The following is a 21,141-nucleotide window of genomic DNA, read 5'->3' as shown; positions in this document are numbered from 1 at the left end:
GCGTGGTGAGACCTATCTAATATAATTAGCAATTACTAGACCTACGATCATATACAAGATTGTATGTTGATGTGATAGAACATATTTTTGTAATTAATAGTGTTCTTTTAAATGAATGAATTATTAGTTCACTCCTACATAAATAATACACAGTGCCTCTTTACGCGTTTGTGTGCTATGATCGATGCCACCTTATATGGATGGGAGTGCAGCGACGTGTTTTGTGCTCAGCTAAAGCTGCCACCGAGAGGAAATGAAAAGCTTGTACAGCTGAAGTTGTGTAGGATGTGACACAAGTGGCCTCTAACCAGTAACAGACTGCCCCTCATTGTAGCATTCAGCCCTCATTAGAGACTTCAAGCTGCCATCAGATCTTATTATCTTGCGTATGCGTGTGTGTGCGCGGGGGGTTGCTGGATTGAATGGGCCTAAATGAGACGGGGTGGTGTTGGGGGGGATTCCTGCTAATGTACAGGGCTGCTGGAGACAAGGGGCAGTTTTAATTACAGGATGCATGCGTTTTGGGAAGTGCCGCACCATAAATCTTGGAAATGACCCCTTACTCTCATCCCCCACCACCACGTATTCTTTATTTGCTCTACATCGCTCCCCCTCTTTGTCACACAAACAAATATTTCCCAAGTGGCTGGTGGTTTTACTGTGGTATGGAGACATGGACGGTAGATCAACCTGTCTCAAGTATCCAGTGCAGGTATTCAAGTTTTGGGGTTTTTCATACACTAACTGGCTGCTAGTAGCGGTACACCTTCACAATCTGATCAAAGATGAATAAAAACGGCATCATAATATACAATATGATGAGTTTTGACGCATGTTAAGACCGTAAAATATTAATAGAATAATGTTTACTATTGTTCAGTGCGTCCACCAGTGCTACAACGTTGCAAACTACAACCACAACAATAAGCAAATTGTTAAAAAAAAAAAAGTCATGTTATTTATTTATTTATTTTTTACACAATACATTCTATATGTATACGGCCCCACTAGTCTAAACACTGTAATCTGTTTAATATTGTGTTTGTGAAACATGAATTAAGCAGAAAATTTCACCTGTTTTAATCCATCTCATGAGGCGGCCATTTTGCCACTTGCTTTTGACTGAAAATGACCCCACAGTTGCTCAGGGCTCAGGTAATGACCAAATAAAGGCTCACCTGTTTTCTGAGTTTGGTCATGTGACGCTCGCAAGCTGAACAGGGATTGGTCGTTACCTGAGCCCTGAGCAACTGTGATGTAATTTCCAGTCAACAGCAAGTTGCAAAATGGCTGCCCCCTGAGATTTGAGTTTGCTGCTTAATTTATACATTCCATAAACTCAATAATAACCAAATGCTGTGTTTACACTAGTGGGGTATCATTGAAAATCTTATTGTAAAAAATTATTTTGACTTGACTTCACCCTTAAAGGGACATTCAGTGATCCCTAGCGCCATCAAGTGGTCAAAGAATAGCATTAGAAGCACGCAGGAGCACACACACTACGGTGGCTCAGATAGACAACATTTTGCAAGCCTACAACCAATTGTTATTTTGTGCGAGCAAACGAGCATCTCAGCGACAGCGACGCCAAAAGACCGAGCGATACAGAATTATCCGGAGCAGCTAACAAGAACAGCTAGGGGGAGGAGCTAGTAAAAAAGAAAAAAAAAGCTAGTTAAAGCTCTAGTAAGGTAATATATATATAAATATATATAAAAAATATGTTTATGCAATACAACATATCTTTTTTTGCATACTATTGACATAAACAGACGTTTTTTTTTTTTTGAATGAATTATTAGTTAAACACTAAATGGCGCTAGGGATCACTGAATATCCCTTTAAAAACTCAGCGAAAAGGTCAATGATTACACATTAAATCGATCATTTATCTTTGGACCTCTTAAGATTGTGCACCAAGTTGTGGCCAGTCATTGAATGAGTATAAAGGCTTCCCGGCACACTAGTTAGTTAAGCGTGAGAATTGCGCAGTACCCCTTTGGCTATTCTGAATCCAGTTTCAAGTCCCATTCAGTGTTCACTGTTAACACAGACGTGGACACGCATCCTGCTTTGTGTCAGACTACTGGCGACAATCTCAGAACGCTGCAACAATAAGAAAGCAAAAGTTCATGACGCACCTCAATTACAGAATGCCTGATCAATCAGTTCACATTAATTTATTTTCACATTCATGACTGACTCATTCACTTTAGTTGATAAAAGAGGCAAACGGAACATAAATGATGACAGATTATGCTCATATGACTTCAGCTCTGAAAGTAATAAAGTTGAGATATAATAGTTCTTTCTTCAACGGAACATAACCTAATTTCAGTTTACATTTTACAACCATGACCATAGTCCTGCATGTTCTCTCATCTACACATAATAACATTTTTGGAGGCTTTCTTAATTTAAAATCAGTGGTTTGTAATGAGCCTCTGGCATTATGGCGACCAAAGACATAAACTATTAGGAAATAGATTTTTATTTTTTGAATTTGTTTATTTGGACAATTATGCTAGATGGCAGAGAAAAGTTTCTGAGTGGAAGTAGCTAGCTGAAATCATGCTCTTTAGACTGCTGAAGTTTAACCGTCCGCACGTCTCACTCCACTTTTGAATTACTTTAAGACATAAATGTAATTAAATACATACCCCACAATGGACACAAATAAGTATCAATTCATCATCTAATTATTTTGGTGGTAATTTACTTGTCGGTGGGTTGGAGGCTTCAGCGATGACTAAATTCTACAAGACAGAATTCATTCTGAATTGGGCACCTGTTTGACCAAATAACACCAGTCAGGATCCCGCAAGAACAATGTCACTCCCCAATTTGAGCTTTTCTAAACACTAAATTACTCATATAAGATGGCTGCCACACTATTTATTCATCCAGTTCTATGGCCTGTTAATGTATACTCACTTTAACGTCCTTTTTGACAGTTTCTCCTGTAATTTTCAATGTGCACTGCTATTAGATTGACTTCAGTGACTATAAATACTGCTAATGCACATTATAGCTACGCCCCACACACATACCTTATCAGGCAGAGCTGGGTGTGGTTGGTGTAGGCTTACTGTATGGTTTTCATGTTTGTAATGTGTGAGCAGAGGCTGGGCCCCCTCCTGGATTAAAGCTCTGCTATTCCGATAAACAAGAAGAAACTAGAAAAACGACAAATTAACCGGGCCAACTGGTATCGCTCGGAATCACTTCATGTCGCTGCAAGAAATGGATCGTAGCAAAAAGACACAGCATTTTAACTTGATGTCCCTGGAAAAGGGAACATGCATTTTGTTTAATTCACCAGAAATAAAGGTACGGATCAGACTGTATCACACAGCAGCCAGAGAAAAACACGCATTTTGTGTAACACATGCAGATCAGTTCCCACCCTGGCCGTGTAGCAACTGCCCTTCTGCTGATAAATTATGAGGAGGCCTCAGACACAAAACAAAGTGGTTTATGATGAAAATAATCAGTAACTACAGAGCAGCCTGTTGCTGCAGATTCGCAGTCATCAACATGTTGGTGGAAAGTAACACTGTTTGGGGAGGGGATTTATTTCAGTGCAGGGGGAGGGTTTGCTCCACTGTTAATGCAAATGGCTGTTAGTAAGCCAGCGGCACACAAGTGTCACGTAGCACATAATAAGGGCTTTGCAACAGAAAACCAGAACCCAGAGGAGAGCGGAGTATCGTCTACAACTTTACAAGCTCTCGATCAGGGCTGAATGACTTAGCAAGCATTCTTTTTCATGTTGAATCTTTCCTTTACAAAAAGAAAATAGACCCTTGTGACGTTTACTAGTAAAAACATACATCAAATGTGACACAACTGAAACATTACAAAACGCATAAAACTACAATAAAGTAGTCGCTTTAACTGATGTTTTCTGCTTGTTGTCAACTTGAAAAAAAATTGTTACATAGGTGGTTGATGTTTTACATTATAAACTAAATACTGACTAACGTTATTGTAAACCACATTTGTCTTCTGGATATCTAGTCAACGAATGTTCTTGCAATGAGTCAAGTTGTTAGGTTGCGTGATTGCTGGTAACCAGATGTGATTTGCATTATTCATAAACAAATTCTATATGCTGGTTGTTGCGCAACAGAAACCAGATATTGTTTAAAAATGTTGCAGAACAAGTTACTCCATTTGTTAATCAAAGTCTGTTTGTGCATTTACCCCCCACATGAACATGACTTTATTTTTATTTTAATGACAGGAAGCCCTGCTCATCTGGAATGGGAATGGATTGTGGAAAAGAAATGTGCAATAAGTAAACTTAGTGAGTACTAAGTGACTCATAAAGATGGGGGAGGGGAAATGTAGCAAAAAGGGGTCTAGGTCGGGGAGTTGATACAGCCCTTGAACACATGATCAGCCATTTTCAAACAGTGTATTGTACCACGCAACAGCCTTTTTTTTTTTTATAGATGCCCTTAATCTCCCCAAAACAAATGACCTGTATGAATATGATTTGATTCAAAAAAACATACAGCGCAGTATTGTCTTTTTATGAGACCCACAGTGAAAAGACTCCTCTGTATGGGGGAGCCTGGTTTTTATGAAATACACTAATTCAATTGTATTTGTGTTACTAATCTAAAAAGCCTGAAGAGTTTGTATTTGGTATATACTTGTTGCATGTGAATTTGAGAGTTTAAATGAAAGAAGAACTTAGAACTACATTTGCAGAGGCAGAATGCTATGCGGCTCTGCGGTTAGCAATCTGACTGTACTTTAACAGAGAGGGCTGAGTCAGAGGGGCCAAGTTTTGAGTCAGAGCCCACTAATGGATTATACAGTAAAGGCCTAAAATGTGTGTTAGGCATTTTACATTGGGTAACCCTCTTTTTACCTCATGACTCGATGAAGAGTGATCAAATGTAATCTTATTGACTGTAAATTCATGAAATGTCCGGTTTTCATCGTTTTTTAAGGAACCAATTAGCATGTGTTGAATTTGACTGACAATTTGCATGGTATAGAGGAGGCGGAGTGCACCGTATTGTTACCTAGTACTCTAAAAACTGTTGACCCAACTTACAAAATGACCCAATTTTTTTCCCCAAGTGAAGGATCTGACCAATATTTCCGAGTTGTTTTATACTAAAAGACCCAGTTCTTGACTTAAAGTTGGGTCAAATTGACCCAAGTAGAGGATCGGTCAATTTTTTACCCATAGTTGGGTTATTTTTGATGTTTTTAAGAGTGTGGAGTGCTCAGTCGATTGTGAGGGATGTAGAGTTAAAAAAAGAAAGAAAAAAAGGTGGAATTTGTTCTTACGTGTGTATGTGTGTTATATATATTAAAAACATTTTATGTCTTTTAAGAAAAAAGTAGGTCAACTTTTTTATGTTATCTTGCTGAGTGTTCGAATTAGGTGCTGAGCTGTCTCGGCGGCCCAGAATTTTAGCGCATTGGTAGCGCTCTACGCTCCCAACCCAAACCTGAGTCACAGTCGCGGCGGGTGTTCAATTGCATCCTCTTTTTAAAAAACAAAACAAAATATGGTCACCCTTTTTTTATAAAGCACTGTAGAATCAGTGTACACACATTCGGAAAGTGTTGTTAATGTTAACATTTCAAGACATAACGATAGAGATTAGTAATGAAATGTATAAAACACAATGTCAATATGCCCACAAATTGTATTGAGTGTTGAAAAGCAACATTTCCTTCTTGTAGTGCTCGCAGTGTGAACAACACCTTCTGGAATGTACTTCAAATCAAATACAGGAAACAGACGCCTTCCCTTCTCAGTCCGATACGACATTGTTTCTATACGGAGTTGAATTCAGCTGGAAAATGTGGAGGAAAAGCAGCGTGACAGAAACATCTCGTACGTGTCTCCATAAACTGAGATCGATAATGAATCCATCTATGTCCGCTCTCTCTGCGACCTCCCCCCTTCCAGCGCACAATTAACAGCAACAATGGATCTGTTTTACTGCAGTTGCATTCAACATTGTTTTATTGACAGGCAGGATCAAACGCATCATAATCCGCAGTGACCAGCTGACCTCATAAATTCAAGCGCATCGACTGAGTGTGAGGGGCTGAGCCACCAGCTAAAGACAAACAAGCTCTGTCAAAGAGTGATCTGATGTAGCCCGGTCTGTAACAATCACTCTTTGCACAAAAGAGGCTGTGTATCTGTTCAAGAAACCACATATTTGTATGTGTCATGTAACCACCTTTCCCTCCTCCAATACACCTGATTCAAATGATTAGGATCGTTATCAGGCTTCTGCAGAGCTTGCTATGAGCTGATCATTTGAATCAGAGGTGTTGGAGGAAGCAGGACAGGATCTGGACTGGAGGTCAATTCTAATTTTCTTTGCCCATATATAACATGTATCAGAATTATTTTTTTTTAATGCAAGGTGAACGATACAATTCAGATTTTTTTTTTTTTAAATACCACCCATTTCCCTTTTGTACAAAAATATGCCTTCCTAGTATGATGTGACTGCAGTATGGCTGCTCAGGTCGCGCACATCCAACCTATACGTCATTAAAAGATGCCACAATTGTGTGAAAAACAATGGTGACTGAAGGAGAAGAAAACAGTCAGGGGCGAAAATAAACTGCATTAGAACAGATCAATATATGGAGAGATCGGTTGAAGCACAAATTACTTGAAAGGATGACAAATGTGTCAGGATTGAGACCTACATGTAAACACTGCGCCACATAACGTCGTGTTTTGTGTGCATTCATGTCACTTGTCATCATGTTTTGTTCAGTGCACAGAAGCTGCTGAAACTTTTTTTATTTATTTTTTACTTTTAGTTTATTCCTGTCAATCAGGGGTCGCCACAGCAAGTAACTCGCAAATGTCTGGAACAATCGGCAAAAAGACTAAATGCAGTAAAATGCATGCCAGGCCACTAGTTGGCAACAGCTGGTCACTTACACGGCACACTTTTTTACAGATCACCATTGTTAGTAGTTACACTAGGAGTGTCAGGCGATTAAAATTGTTAATCTTAATTAATCGCATGACTTCAATAGTTAACTCATGATTAATCGCACATTTTATATCTGTTCTAAATTTACAATATATAGATATACATTGTTAACATAAAATTGGGGACAAATGTTAAAATAATAGAAATATGGCTGCATCTTGTAATCATTGATATAGTAATTTTATGATAATTCATAAAATTGAGTTAAAATTAAAAATATGTATTGTACTGTAAAAAACGAGTGTGATATTGATTTGTGTTGGTAATTTTTCCGCCACTAGATGGCATAATTTCATTTGTAAGACGGTGACAGCTCATTGCATTTTTTCTTCTCATATTAAGAGCTATTAATATTTAACATGAAGTAATTTCTTTTTTTCTGCACATTTTTAAAATTGTAAAACACAACTTTACCCCAGTCTCATACATTACTATTAAATGTATTTCTGCTCAATTTTGACGTGGACATGTCTGCTGCGTTGCGACTGGAGTTCCCCCAGTACAGGCTTTCCAAGTAAGGGGTGGTCATCAATCGCGCGTTAAAAAAAAAGAAAAAGAAAAAGAAAAAAAAAGGACCTTTAAATTAACTCCAAATTAACACTATTTTTGACACTCCTAATTTACACATAAACAGTAATCCATATTCAAATGTTTGTGATCTCATGCTCTAAATGGCCCAAAGAACACACGTTTCCGTTAACAATGCCATTACAGTGCTGGCATGCGAAAATCAGTGGTTGAAGACAGGGGAGATTGAGCATGTACTCCATGCTTGCATTCCGCCACACAACTATCAGATAGCATGTCTTGTAGATTTGGATAAGAATCAGAAATAAATAAAGACTAGCTTTCCCAGGCCCGCAACAGCCATACGTTGAGTATCTGTGGGCAATCTCTTCAAACCACACTGCTGAAGACGAGCATCCCAATCATAGAGGCCAAAACTCGGGCAAGGCCAAGTAGAACGCAGCGGCGGTTAGAAAGGTTAAACACACCCACGTCAACCCTTCAGTATAATTTCGCTGTCAATTATCCATGAGGAGGATTCTTCAAGTCAATGCTTGAATGAGTATGTAATATATAATCATTACATTTGACTTCTTTGATAAAGTTATTTATTCACAGCCAGCGCAGAAGACCCAAAGCAGACGGTGGGAGAGAGGAACGTCTGTCAAAGGGCACTGATGCAAACAAGATGAAGACATACAGGGAGATATTTAATCTAACCCAGGAGGGCTGAAAAACTGAGGTTTTGGTTACACTGTCACTCAGAGTGATAGATGAGCAGTGTGCTGAGTTTAATGGTTGACAGCCGAGGCCTTTAAACCATATCTGGCCCACCCAGCCCGCATGCAGGCCTGATATCTATGGCGCTCATCAAAGATGAAGATGTTGTGGCCACCTCGCCTAGCCCACCACTAATCAATAGGTGGGGGGCTCTGCAATTTGACCTCAAGGAACTCCTCAATTTGTCCCAAACATGCTTGTGCACAAAATCAAACCAATACCCGATGTACAATATTCAATTACATGTGTCAAAGATGTGTTTTTTTCCTCATTCAAAGATTTAGTGAGACTTTCACTTCTGACATCCACACTCATGATCTAGCTTTCTTCTTTGCAAGACAAAAGCGCAGAATTTCACAAACAACATGAAAAATTGTTTGCCTGCTCCTTTCATTCTTTTCAATGAACCTAACACGGAATACCTTTTAAAGGTCATGCAAAAAACATTTTAATTCGATTCAAGTCCGTACTTTGACTAAGCCACTCCAAAATCTTAATATTTATTCTGTTTAAGCCATTCAGAAGTCGACTTGCTCGAGTGTTTTGGATTGTTGTCCTGCTGGAGAAGCCAAATGTGCCTCCTCATCATAAACTGAAGGCTGAACATTCTCCTACAGGATTTTCTGGTAAAGAGCAGAATTCAAGGTTCCTTCAATCAAATCAAGCCGTCCAGGTGCTGAAGTAACCTTCAAATGTGTTACTATGTTTTACTGGTAGTAATATGTTCTTTTAGTGAAATGCTGCGTCCTATTTATGCCATGTATAATGTGAGTCAACTTTCATCTAATCAGTCCATGGAATATTATCCTAAAAGTACAGGAATGGCTTTGTAGCTTTTTGACATCTTTTGGCCAACTTCATTTCCTTGATTGAACATGCTTGGTGGTAATCTGTCTTGAATGCGATCTGTTTGCCACACAGGGCCAGATATTCATTTCATTCATAGACATTTCTAACGGCTTTTTATTTTTAATTAGGTTATCTTTGTCGGATATTCACATTTCAATATCTCAAATATAAAACTGGGGAAACTATGCAAAAAAAAAGGAACTTGAGAAGAGTGCAAATACTTTTTCACAGCATTGCACAAATCTTATATGTCCGTCCATCTTTTTTCCATACTGCTTATAATTGTTAGTGTCATGGCCTATCCCAGCTGACGATGGCCGAATGGCGAGTGTGTGTACACCACCCTGGACTGGTTGCCAGCCAGGGCATATCTACACAAATAACCGTTCACGCTTAGATTTACGCCTATGGGCAGACATTTAGAGCAGTGGTTCTTACCTGGGTTCGATCAGACCCCAGGGGTACAGTGAGTCAGTCTCAGGGATTCAGCTAAGGTCAAGACACACACCCGACTCAAGTGATTCGTGATGATATGCCCTGCTTGGCCATCATTGGCTGCAGGTGATCACGATACATTGACTGGCCTATCTGTGCTACAGAGAATTTGGTGCGCTCAGTAGTCGACTTTTGACTGTTGCGATGTTACGTCGTGTGATTTCTTTATTGTAATCCCTTCATACTAATTATGTCGAGCAAAATAAGAAATTGGTCGGACGAACATGTGCAACATGAATTCACATGTGTAATGGAATGTGTGGTGTTCCACAGGGCTCAATTCTGGGGCCTCAGCTGTTTTCATTGTAGCTGCCCCTGGGTTCCATCTTAATGCCGAGAATTCTAGCCCAGCACAAGTCCCACAAGTCCATCTATCTAGCAAAACTAAAGGGATACTTCCTTAAGTTGTATGGAGATGGGGAAAATAAAAACAGCCAGATTTGATGAAAAAGCTACTCTCCCTGTTCATTTTGTTCACCAGTAAACCCTATAGCTATGTCTCGAATTTGAAAATCGAAGCTGTGACGCAGATGTGCTGAAAACTTGCATCCTCTGCCGTTACTATCAAGTTATATTGGAATAAAAGTGCATATTTGTAATGGATACATCATATTCAGGAAGAAAGGCTGTATTTTCATTGTCGTGAGTGAGTGTGTTATGAAGGAAAAGTGTGTGTGTGTGTGCGTATGCGTAATACAACCTTGCCTTGACAATTATAGATCTAACACCAAATGGGTTCCTTAGTGACAATGAAAAGTTTGTTGTGCTTTTCATCTGTCGGGGCTTTTCATTGTGCAGCCATATTGAAAACATGATGTCTATTTTCTGCTCTCGCGTCCAGTGACATTTCGCACAAAGAGCCATTCCGACCTTGAAAACACTTGTCCAAGAATCTCACTGTCTGTCCCAGCACTTAATTGATTCTTTCAAGACTTAGTGCTTTCAACACACGCTACCTTTTCAGGGACATCTGAAGGCAGCATCGCAATTTCAACGCTTTGGTTCAAATGAATGCCTTTATCTGGGTCATTGTATGAGAACATGCAACTTTTGTTTGACAGCTCTGTGCATTGAGCGAACATCTACTTGCAGGATTGTATTATGACACGAAGGTGAGAAGGCAAGCAGCACCCTTGCTGTTTGGAGAGAAAATACATAATGTGGTGGGAACGACAAAGGAGGATGTGAGGCATCTGTGAGCTTTGCTGTTGCTGAAGAAATGGCCATTTCCTCATTTCCTATGACTTTGTTACGGGGGGGGGGGGGGGCATACAACCACGGTGGCAATTTGTTAAAATCGAATAATAAAAATACATGCAGGAGCTGGACATCCAATTTATCCCATCTTTGTTTACATTCCTACTTCAATCCCCCTTTCCCTCTCCTTATTGAGCGGTTGCCAAGTTTCCAGTATTAGTTGCTTGCACACTTCTTGACATCAGCCTCACACAGCACATTGCAAGGCGCTGGACGTGGTTCAAATACCGCACAGTGCTTCTGTCAAAACAACCCTGTATTACACACCCGACTTGGAACCGCTTCAAAGCTCACTAGCAACTGGCTGTCGTTTTGTTGCTCCTAACCGAGCCACTTTTCACTTATGCTGAACACCCCCCACCCCTTCGCACTGAACAGGAAGACGGTGACAGGTCCTCCCGTACAGCCGCTGCCTTTGTTTTACAGCCTTTTGTTTTCATGACATGAACAATACCCATCAAGCCTTTCGTTAAATCGATACTACTGCACAGGGGTGTGGAAGGGCAATTAAATGATGATCTGTGCTGATTAAACCCAAAGTTTGTACTATTTGTTATTCAAAAAAAACGAATCCGTCAGACTTAAATCATTTATCTGAGAATGCCAGCTTCAATTCTCCATTGGTGCATTTTTAACAAGTCAAATTAAAAGTGACAATGGCTGACTATGTTTATACACAACATGGTCAAATAAATTAACAAAAGACAGATGTCAAGGATTCCAAGCAAACTTCAGTGGAATACAAAGCCAACAAGCTCATATTAGACAGCTGTATCAGCAAATAGCTGACAGGCAATCCCAATAAGTGTCGCTCCTGCTTGGCTCTCATTCAAGCTATACTTCCTGTAGTCACAGTCAACCCCATCCCCCCTCACAATGCGTGTGTGTGTGTGTGTTTGAGCAATTTAATGTTTAATGCCAAATGCCCTCCACTCACCCTGATCATGGTGAGTGCCATGAATTTTTAAAGACATCCCTTCTTTACTGTCCATCTGGGTTCCATCTGCCCTGCTGCTGGTGTTTAAGGCCCACACAGACTAACTTCAAAGAAGCCGCCTGGCCTCTGAACCTTTTGGGCCTGATGAGGATACCGCTTATTAAGGGGGCATGAACTATTTTTTTTCAGCGGTGAAGCTAATACACAATCATTCAAACAAAAGTGTACCCGAAATGAAGGGAGAAAACAAGTTGACATAAAACCTATTTGTGTTTAAAGATCACCTACTTGATGAAGCCCTGCACTTAAAAAGGAAGGCTGGAAAAATAAGGACAAACCTGAACAATAAATGTGGATGAGGCAACATAAATAACAAAATACTGCATGAGCTGATTCAGATTCTGTTGTCTGTTAATCTATAGTTCAAAGCTGCACACGTTGCACGCTATTATTTACCATTATAGATCTGCCCGTCCTCAACCAGATAATACATAATGTGTCAAGGACCCACTTTTTGTAGGTCACCAGGGCTGGGCGATACGGCCTTAAAATAAACATCAAACAAATAACACAATTCTGAGCTCCAATTTTTAATTTAAATTAATATACATTTTGATTTGGTTTTCCCTGATAGCAGACAAGATTTGATAAAAAAAACAACCAAAAAAACAATTTACACTGAAATGACAGAATTACAAAATATGCACCTTATAAGAACATACCTCGGGTCAAAAGTTTCCATCATGTCGATAAGTCACTGCTTTTGCAACAGATAACGCATGTCTTTGGCAAGGCTTTGCATGATTGACTCAGCGATTGCCTTCCATTAGGATTTCCTTTCCTTTCAACTACGTGAAATGATTCCACTCATCCGTCCTTTTCTTACTGGGAAGTAAAGTCACAAGTCTTTTTTTTTTGTAATAGCTGATTGAGAAATAGGAAAAATTGCTAAATATAGTGGCAAAGTCGCTAATTTGGCAATACTGTTTGCGGTAATGTGAAAGCTGTGCACATCAGTGGGGATGCACTTAGAAATACGGAAGCTATTTGAAAAAGATTAAATTTTTGTCCTCCCAGCCTCATTTAATGAATGAAATAAAGATATACGATCTTGCTAGACTAACACCTGCGCACACACGTTTTGGATGAGGGAGCACTGAGGGTGACCTCTGAAAATGACACACCCTCAATCGCATGCATGCTGTCAAAACAGAAATAGTTCCTGGGACTGGAGATGGGAAGCCTTGAGACCCACACCACCCTTTATTTTTTTTAAAGTTTTTTTTTTTTTTTTACACCAATAGTATTTAGTGCTATTTCACTAATGATTATTAATTGTGAAATATTTATATTATATTAATTAGGAATGTTCAATACCACTTTTTTTTCAGACCAATACTAGTTTGAGTACTCAGCTCTTGGGCTTCACCGATACCGATACCAAGTAGTGATACCACTTGTACTTTTGATACATAAAATCCCCTCCGCCCCAAAAAACCCCCAAACAATGACAAATAATTTTAAAGAAAAAAACTATACTGTATATTAAAATGTAGCATTTTTCCTTATAATTGCATGAAATTAATGGACATTATGTATTCCTTTCATTTCTACAATGTAGTTCCTGATCATAAAACAGCCACAAGAGGGTGGTCGCGATACTGATACTGAAATAGGCAATCTGATAACGGCACTCGCCCAGTCCTAATAATAATATACTGTACAATGTATATTTATTATATAAGCCATTGAATTTCCAATCTTTTAAATTATTTATTTATTTATTTATACTTGTTTTTGGAAATTCCTGGCTTTGGATGAGAAGTATCTGGTCCTTACTTTAACCACACGTAATTCTGTTACACCTGATGGAATTCATAAACATATTAACAGTCATGATGTTCAAATCACATCAGCCAATCATAAATGTCCAACAATAATATTGCTGCTGGATTTATTTTTTGGTATTTTTCAATTGTATTTGGCTTATTGGTGGATTTATTCTAATCCTTTTATTAAAGTCCAATCCTATCCTATGGCTGTAAAGTAAACTAAGTTCACTTTTCTTGCTCTCCATTTACTTTTACCTATTAATCAGTCAATTGACATCATGTGTGACGCTGTTGTTGTGCTTCTTCTTTTTTTTAACACACTAATGTGCTTTAAAGGAAAGACAGGGAAATGTCGGGTTTGGAAGCAGTCCCATCTGCCATCGACTGATAGACCAACATAAGGTTTCTACTGAGGATTTGAGGTTCCAATGGTCACATTATCACCCTGCCTCAGGCACATTCCAGCAGCCTCCACCCACCTGCCCAAAAATAAACTAAACAGCTTTAACTCTTTCCTCTCCACCCAATGCCCCCAAAGTGCTCAACCTAAACATTAAATCATGTACTGTAAGCAATGAGTAGTATATTTAGGTTATGTGCGGCTTGGAATTTGAGCAGCAAAGTGCTTTCAGATCACCAATATTACAATCATAGGCACAAAGTTTAGAGCCTGACCAAAAGTTGTTGTTTTTCTAACACAGGCTTCCATTGTTTCCATGGTGTCATTACACATGTATGCATTTTTGTCCCATACATTAAGTGAACCCTTAGACAAACTATTCGTGATTACTACTAACTCCTACCAAATGCATTTAGGGGGGGGGATCCACGAACATTTGCCAGTAGATTTAACTACAGACTTCAGTTCACATGATTAGAAGAAACCACAAAACATAGGCAACCTAAATCACAGCCCAAACTACATGAGTATGATGTTAGAAATATCATAAAAACTGCCTCTACTATCACAGGTAGGTCATTTGAACTTTACTCACACGGGCATGGCACATTCACACTGCAGTATTATCACTGGTCACATCTGCAGTTCGCACTAATCACAGGGCAGACCCACTCCAGTGTGAACGTGACAGCAACACTGGAATCTCACTATTGCAAAGCTGAGCATAGTAAGGAGAGTTTTCACCATAGAACCAAAAACACTCATGCCATTCTGTTTCTGCAGTCAGAGCAACGCGACTCTGTGTAGGTTGAGTTTAAATCAACACTATCTTGCCAGCCAAGATGCTGCATGTCTTGATACAACAACTGTCCATGAGCAGAGCCGTTGACTGACATGTTATGATAAAAACATATAGAACCTAATTTACAGAAACCGCCAACTGCAGGGTGAGTGGATTAATTCACCACATTCACACCAACTTGGAGGGAGTGGCGAGCTATTTAGAACGCAAAGCACAGGTCTTAGGGGAAGTATAATACACTATAATCACAAGTTATATGTCTGGAGTTACAGAATGTATGGTTATGTTTAAAAGTGAAGCACATGTACATTGGGGTTAATATGTTAAATTGCATACTACGCTCACAGTACACATTTACACAGGCAAAAAATAGCTCACTGGTGTAAAAGAGCTGTCAGAAACAAGTTACTTCTTTGTCAAACATGTTTTATGATTTTTCATAAAAAACATGTATGTGAGGAGAGAGCTAGCTTAGTTGATGTATAACTAACAGTTTAGGTTCAATATGGAAGTGGATTCAACTAAGACGGACGGGGACTGCAACCTGCAGCTCGGGAGCCACATTTGGCTCTTTAGTCCCTCTCCTATGGCTCCCTGTGGATCTCTAAAAATATATATAGTAGAAACTAATATGTATATATAGCCTATAAATGTATTTTTACATAGTTACAATTTTTAGATAAAATATTCTTTAACTGAATTAATGATTTAGATTTAAAAATATATATTTTAGAAAAAATGTCAGTCCAAATTTGTAAGCTGCCATGAAAAGAGACGTGAAAGGTAGATGAAAGAGTTAATAAATAAATAAATAAACATGTCGCAAAGGGAAGAGTAAAAGCAGAAAATTACCATATAATGTACACAAAATAACAAAAAAAGTCAGAATTTTTTTTTTTAAGGCAGAAAAGAAAACATTCAAAAAGTAAGCATAAAATGTCTAAAAACAACAAAAAAACATAATTTTGGGGAGAATTGCCAAAAATGTCAGAAATTAAAAAATAAATAAATAAATAAATAAGCCGGAATTTTTTTCCAAAAAGTAACTGTACAATGTCCACACAAAAAAAATCCCCCAAATTACCATATAATGTACAAAAAATGTTTTGTAAAATTGACAGCAAAAAGGCAGAAACAAAAAAAATAGCCATAAAATGTCCAAAAAAGGAAGAGGCAGAAAATGACCATAATATGTTAATAACATTGCCAAAAATGTCAGAAATTTGACAGGAAGGCAGAAACAGTCTAAAAATAAATGAAAAACTAAGTGCTGCATATTTTCTATATAGCTCTTATTAGCTCCTTAGTACTTAAGACTAACACTAACACACTGTTTCATTCATCATAATGTTCAAAGGTTTTGCAGCTGCAGACAGATTTTTTGTTATTTATTTGACCTAAAATGGCTCTAACAGAAAAGGTTGCTGACCACTGAACTAAGATAAATCAGCTTCATAAGAGACAAACACCAGTCAAGATTAAAACACTTTGCAAAAAGTATACATATATATATTTTTTTTGCTGATGTCAATTTGTAATGAAAATCCATGATGAACATGCAATTTCTTTCAGTTTCAGCTTAAAAGTTAGACTCTCAACAGACAGCAGCCCTGTCAACTTTGCTGATGACCTCCCTTATAATATTCAGCCCACTTGTATATTTACAGTAAGCACTTGAGTAGTAAAACCCGACAGCATAAAACACTCCCATCTCTTCTTACTGCACTGAGTTTCATTTTCAGCTGTGATGGTGGTTGTGGCATATTTAGATCAAATGACACAATAGTTTGGACATCTGATATTGCCAAATGCTTCATCATCTTATATATTTGATCACGTCAGGTGTCAAAAGCAAACTAAAATAAAATTCATGGTTTAAGTTCAGGAGTGGTTGTAGATATCCGCACCCTGTGCAGCTATGGAAGTGACATGGTTTTGAGTGATAGACTGACCGATATGTTTTTTTTGGGGGGGGGGGGGGGGCAACAAATCCCGATTATTAGCAGGAGGGCAACACCATATTTGGAGGCAATATTAATTTGCAGTACAATGGAAAATATTGGCGTAAAAAAAAAGACAAACCCCCCCCCAAAAAAAGACAAAAAAATCCAACTCTAACTCTTAACTTTGTCGAAATGCCATGAAGCATGTTTATTAAAATAACTTTTCAAATTTTCAACATATTGAACGTTTTACTTTTAATTTTAGACATACATACATACATACACACACATTTGGATAAAACGTTTGAATTATATATTTTATATTTGTTTTTATTTTCACTTTTAGTCATCTATTTATTTTGAATTTTGGGCAGTTTTGGTCTATATTGCTAGGTCGAAATGTTATTCAAATGAGGGCGCGGTCCTAAGCGTGTCTTGGGTTGGACTCCGCCGTTGCAAACTGCCTTACAATGGTCGAGTGAGCGGGTTCGGCGAACAAAGAAGTCTCGCCGTCTTGCATTGGAGAGCTCCAGCAATGGACGGCTATCTTGTCCACTGTCACTTTGACTTGTTGTCCAGCTACTCAAGTCGCAAGTCGAGGTGACAGTCGACAAGATAGTCGTCCATTGCTGAAGCTCTCCATTCAAGCCGGCAAGACTTCCTTCTATTATTAATTATATTTTTTATATCTATTATCTATATTTTAGTCATTTATTTATTTATTTAGTCATTTATTTATTTTGAATGTTGGCAATTTTGGTCCTCCATATGATCCCAACTCTGATTAATTCATAAATTAAGATGCAAGACCAAACAAATATGTCCACATAGTGCATTCACTTAGATAAACACACTTTTATATACCTAAGCTAGTAGTACACACAGATCAAGATATGCGATCCTACCTGTCTGAACTGTTCCTCGTAGGTCCATTCCCCGTGGTCTTGACCCAGATGGCTGTGTGTGGCGTGGGGAGGCAAGATGGCTATGCGGGGCTCTTGGTCAACACTGGGCCGAGCCTTCAGCAGCAGGGAGTGAGGATGGATTTGGCGGTGGGGCAGCAGGAGAATACCTTTCCCGGGCACCACCGCATTGTGGCCTGTGGGCAAACCTTCCGCCGCTAGATCGTCATCAAAGTCTTCTTCCATCTCGCCTTCAAAGTCCTCCTCGTCCCACTTTTGTTTGCTGTGTTGGGGTTGGAAATGCAATATTGTTCTTAAAGCAATAAAAAGGGTGTACATTAGTAAAATGTGTTCATGATAATAGTTCTGTCACCGCACATTTTTCACGTGACACAAACTACAATATACAATATACAAATATAAAATACAATAATTTTTTTCACAAGTTCGAGTAGGCCAAAATCTATTATTTAATTTTTACAAATGATTTTCTTTTTGGGCAATGTTAATTTTGGTCAGCTGGAACGGATTAATAGCATTTCTATTCATTTCAATGGGGAAAGTCAAATTGAGAGCCAAATAATTTTAAGTTACAAACATGGTCGTGGATTGAATTACACTCGCAAGTACATTTATGAACGAAACAATTAGATTCTTACATCTGCTCCTCCTCGTCGGACCCCATCATATCTTTGTATTGCTCCTCCCCATCGTTGTCGTCATTGTCACCTTCCTCCTCGCTCCCGCTGCTTCGCTCCGACATGTGGCTGTCCGACACCCTCTGTAACCCGGCCGCCGCCGCACGCATGGCCGCCAAGGCCACCAGCTGGGCTTGCTCAGTCTCAGGCGCCGGGCTGCTGATAGAGTTGTCCCTGGCTACTCCACCTTGGTGGATGTGAGCGTGCTGGACGGCTGCCTGCTGCTGAAGCTGCTGCTCCATCAACAGCTTGGCCCTTTGCTGCCTGTGCAGGTTCTCCATGACGGCCTGCAGCTTCATCTCTGTGGGGAGTTGCCTTGCTTCCCCCTCCCTCCCCCACTGAGGGAGCACCAGTTGAAGGTTTGTCTGGAGATGATGGTCGGGCTTTCTGCCCACAGAAAGCAACGCCAGTGGCTAGCAGCGGATGGAAGAATAGTGAGGGTGGTTGGGATGACAAGGTATTGATTCTTGAGGAGAAATAGAAGCGGTCCAAATCTTGCGATGGAGACTTTTCACTCGTCTTGAAGAAAAGATGGACGTGGGGCTGCCAGGAGAAGCGCAGGTAGAATAGGGGACCTTGTTGAGCGACTACAAAAACCTGTGAGACAAAGACAAATTGTTACAAAGTCACGTTACTATTGCTCATCAATATTAAATGTTAAATTTGATTCTATAGCATTCTGCATGATTCTCGTCTTATCGATATACTACACGTATTGATTATAAACGTGTATAGATTAAGTCCACTATTATTTTTGTTTGTGTCATAATTTGTAAATTGGCTTTGCTGTTTTTTTACGATAAATACCCATTAAAAAAAAAGGCAACTTCATCATAAACCAGAAGACACTCAGTAGAACCAAAATCCAAAAACAGTCAATAAATCCCTGCTTAACGTCTGCTGATTAAGATTCATGAATTAGGAACTGAGAAATTAAGACATTCAAAGTAGTGATTTTTAATTGGGATGTTTGATACCTCTTTTTTAAGACCAAAACCAGTAAGAGTACTCAACTCTTGAGTAGTCTCTGATACCAAATACCAAATGTGCCTTTGGCACATAAAAAATGTCCTCCTAAAAAACAAACACAGATAATAATAAAAAAATAAAAAAAACATCTATATATCCCAATATAGCAATGCATATTCCTTAAAATTACATTAAATTAATGTCAATCTTCTATTCTTCTCATTTCTAGTTTCTGATTGTAAAATGGCCACAAGAGGGTAGGTATACTGGTATTGGCTGCCATTGTGAGTAATAGGGATAAAAATCTAATTATCAATATCGAATCGATTTTCCTTTTCGAGCCTGAAATCGATTCATAAAACCATGAATCGATTATTTTAATATTTTTTTGCCATAAATTCATAAGAAAAGTACATTGTAAAGGCCAATTTTATTGTTGTATTTGACTATTTTCTTGAAATTTACTGTTCACATGAATTTAAAAGTATTTTCTTACATTTATGAAAGACCTGACATTGCACTTTAAGAAAATTCAGAATCCTTTTAATTTATATTTACGATTATTGAATTAGAATTCTAAAAATTTGACGATATTTTCCATCTCATCCTTGCTTATGTCAGTTTGTGTAACACTTAAGTGATTACAACTTGTGTTACTTTCATTAATAAAGGTAACATTTGTATCATGTCCTTGATATTTAAGATGAATTGATGTTCCATAATTAATCACTATCAGATTTAATTGAAGTGAATCATATCAAATAAAGAAATAAAAAATAGAAATTAAATCGAACGGAACTCTTGTGAATCGAAATCGAATCAATTGAGGAAATTAGAATCGATACCTTTAAATAAAGCCAAGTATCGACCCCAAATCTCCCATTTTTAATATTAACAAAATTGCTGGATATATAACAAAATTGAATCACTCACTTCTCTACAAAGTTTTGTGAAAGTCTACTCTACATGAGGTATTCTCCTGAATCCTGCTAATAAGCAAACCAAGCAGGAAAGAGAACTTGCTTGGTGGAAGAAATCGAGTGATTGCAGACAATATATGGTGATGTCACAGACTTCATGTCTTCTGTTCAAGGTGTGCTGTAGTAGGATGACTCGCACACAAAAAAAACCCACCAGACCAAAACATTGCAGACTTTACAAAAGGAAGTGAGCACTCAAGTCAAACACTCACTCTATTTGCCTGGCTGGCTCGAACCCAAGATTAGTCTCAGCCAACTAGTGAAACTAAGCAATGTCAGTAAACATGGCGTAGGGCCATAGTTGCTCTATGAAAAGTAGGTATCATCAAACCTGTACTGTCAACAAAGATCTGTTAGCAATTGAAATCCCTGATTTAATATGCAAAGCAGTGCAGTTACAATCTTTTTTTGATTTTGGTTGTGAAGAGGTTCGTGAGGACCGTCAGTCAGAATGAAGAAGAAACAAAGGTCAAATTGTAGCTAGCACAAAACTTGAAGATACTGTGCTGACGTAGCATTCATGAGCAGATTTAGCACCATTACTCATTTAGTGACAGAGTGAAAACAGCCTTCTATATACATAACACAGTCCTCCATTTTCACAGGCAGCGTGTGCATTCAGCACACTGCGTGACATCTTGAAGGATGAGGCCGCTCTGGATGCACTGTGTCTGATATTATTACAAGCAAAGCAAGCACAACTTGACTTGACTGATGTTGGATTTGATTTGATTTTTTTTATATTCTGAAATATAGTATGAAAACATGAGAGGACACAGAACAGCCATA

General features: G+C 38.6%; 1 protein-coding gene across 2 annotated transcripts in view; it reads right to left on the bottom strand.

Annotated features, from left to right (window-relative positions):
• arid3a (AT-rich interactive domain 3A) overlaps nucleotides 1–21,141 on the bottom strand; it is a 50,702-nt gene that overhangs the window by 14,101 nt on the left and 15,460 nt on the right. For both annotated transcript variants that reach the window (XM_086090084.1, XM_086090085.1), the window contains exons 2-3: nucleotides 18,365–19,000; nucleotides 17,709–17,988 (exon numbers count right to left, since the gene is read on the bottom strand). In XM_086090084.1, coding sequence (XP_085946210.1) covers nucleotides 17,709–17,988; nucleotides 18,365–18,702 — 618 coding nt within the window. In that variant the 5' untranslated portion in view covers nucleotides 18,703–19,000. The remainder of the gene's footprint in view (nucleotides 1–17,708; nucleotides 17,989–18,364; nucleotides 19,001–21,141) is intronic.

This window comes from Leptonotus elevatus, chromosome 11 (assembly GCF_054856555.1).
Source record: "Leptonotus elevatus isolate MCC_2025b chromosome 11, RoL_Lele_1.0, whole genome shotgun sequence".
NCBI lineage: Eukaryota > Metazoa > Chordata > Actinopteri > Syngnathiformes > Syngnathidae > Leptonotus > Leptonotus elevatus.
This window is presented reverse-complemented; position numbering and strand designations above follow the sequence as displayed.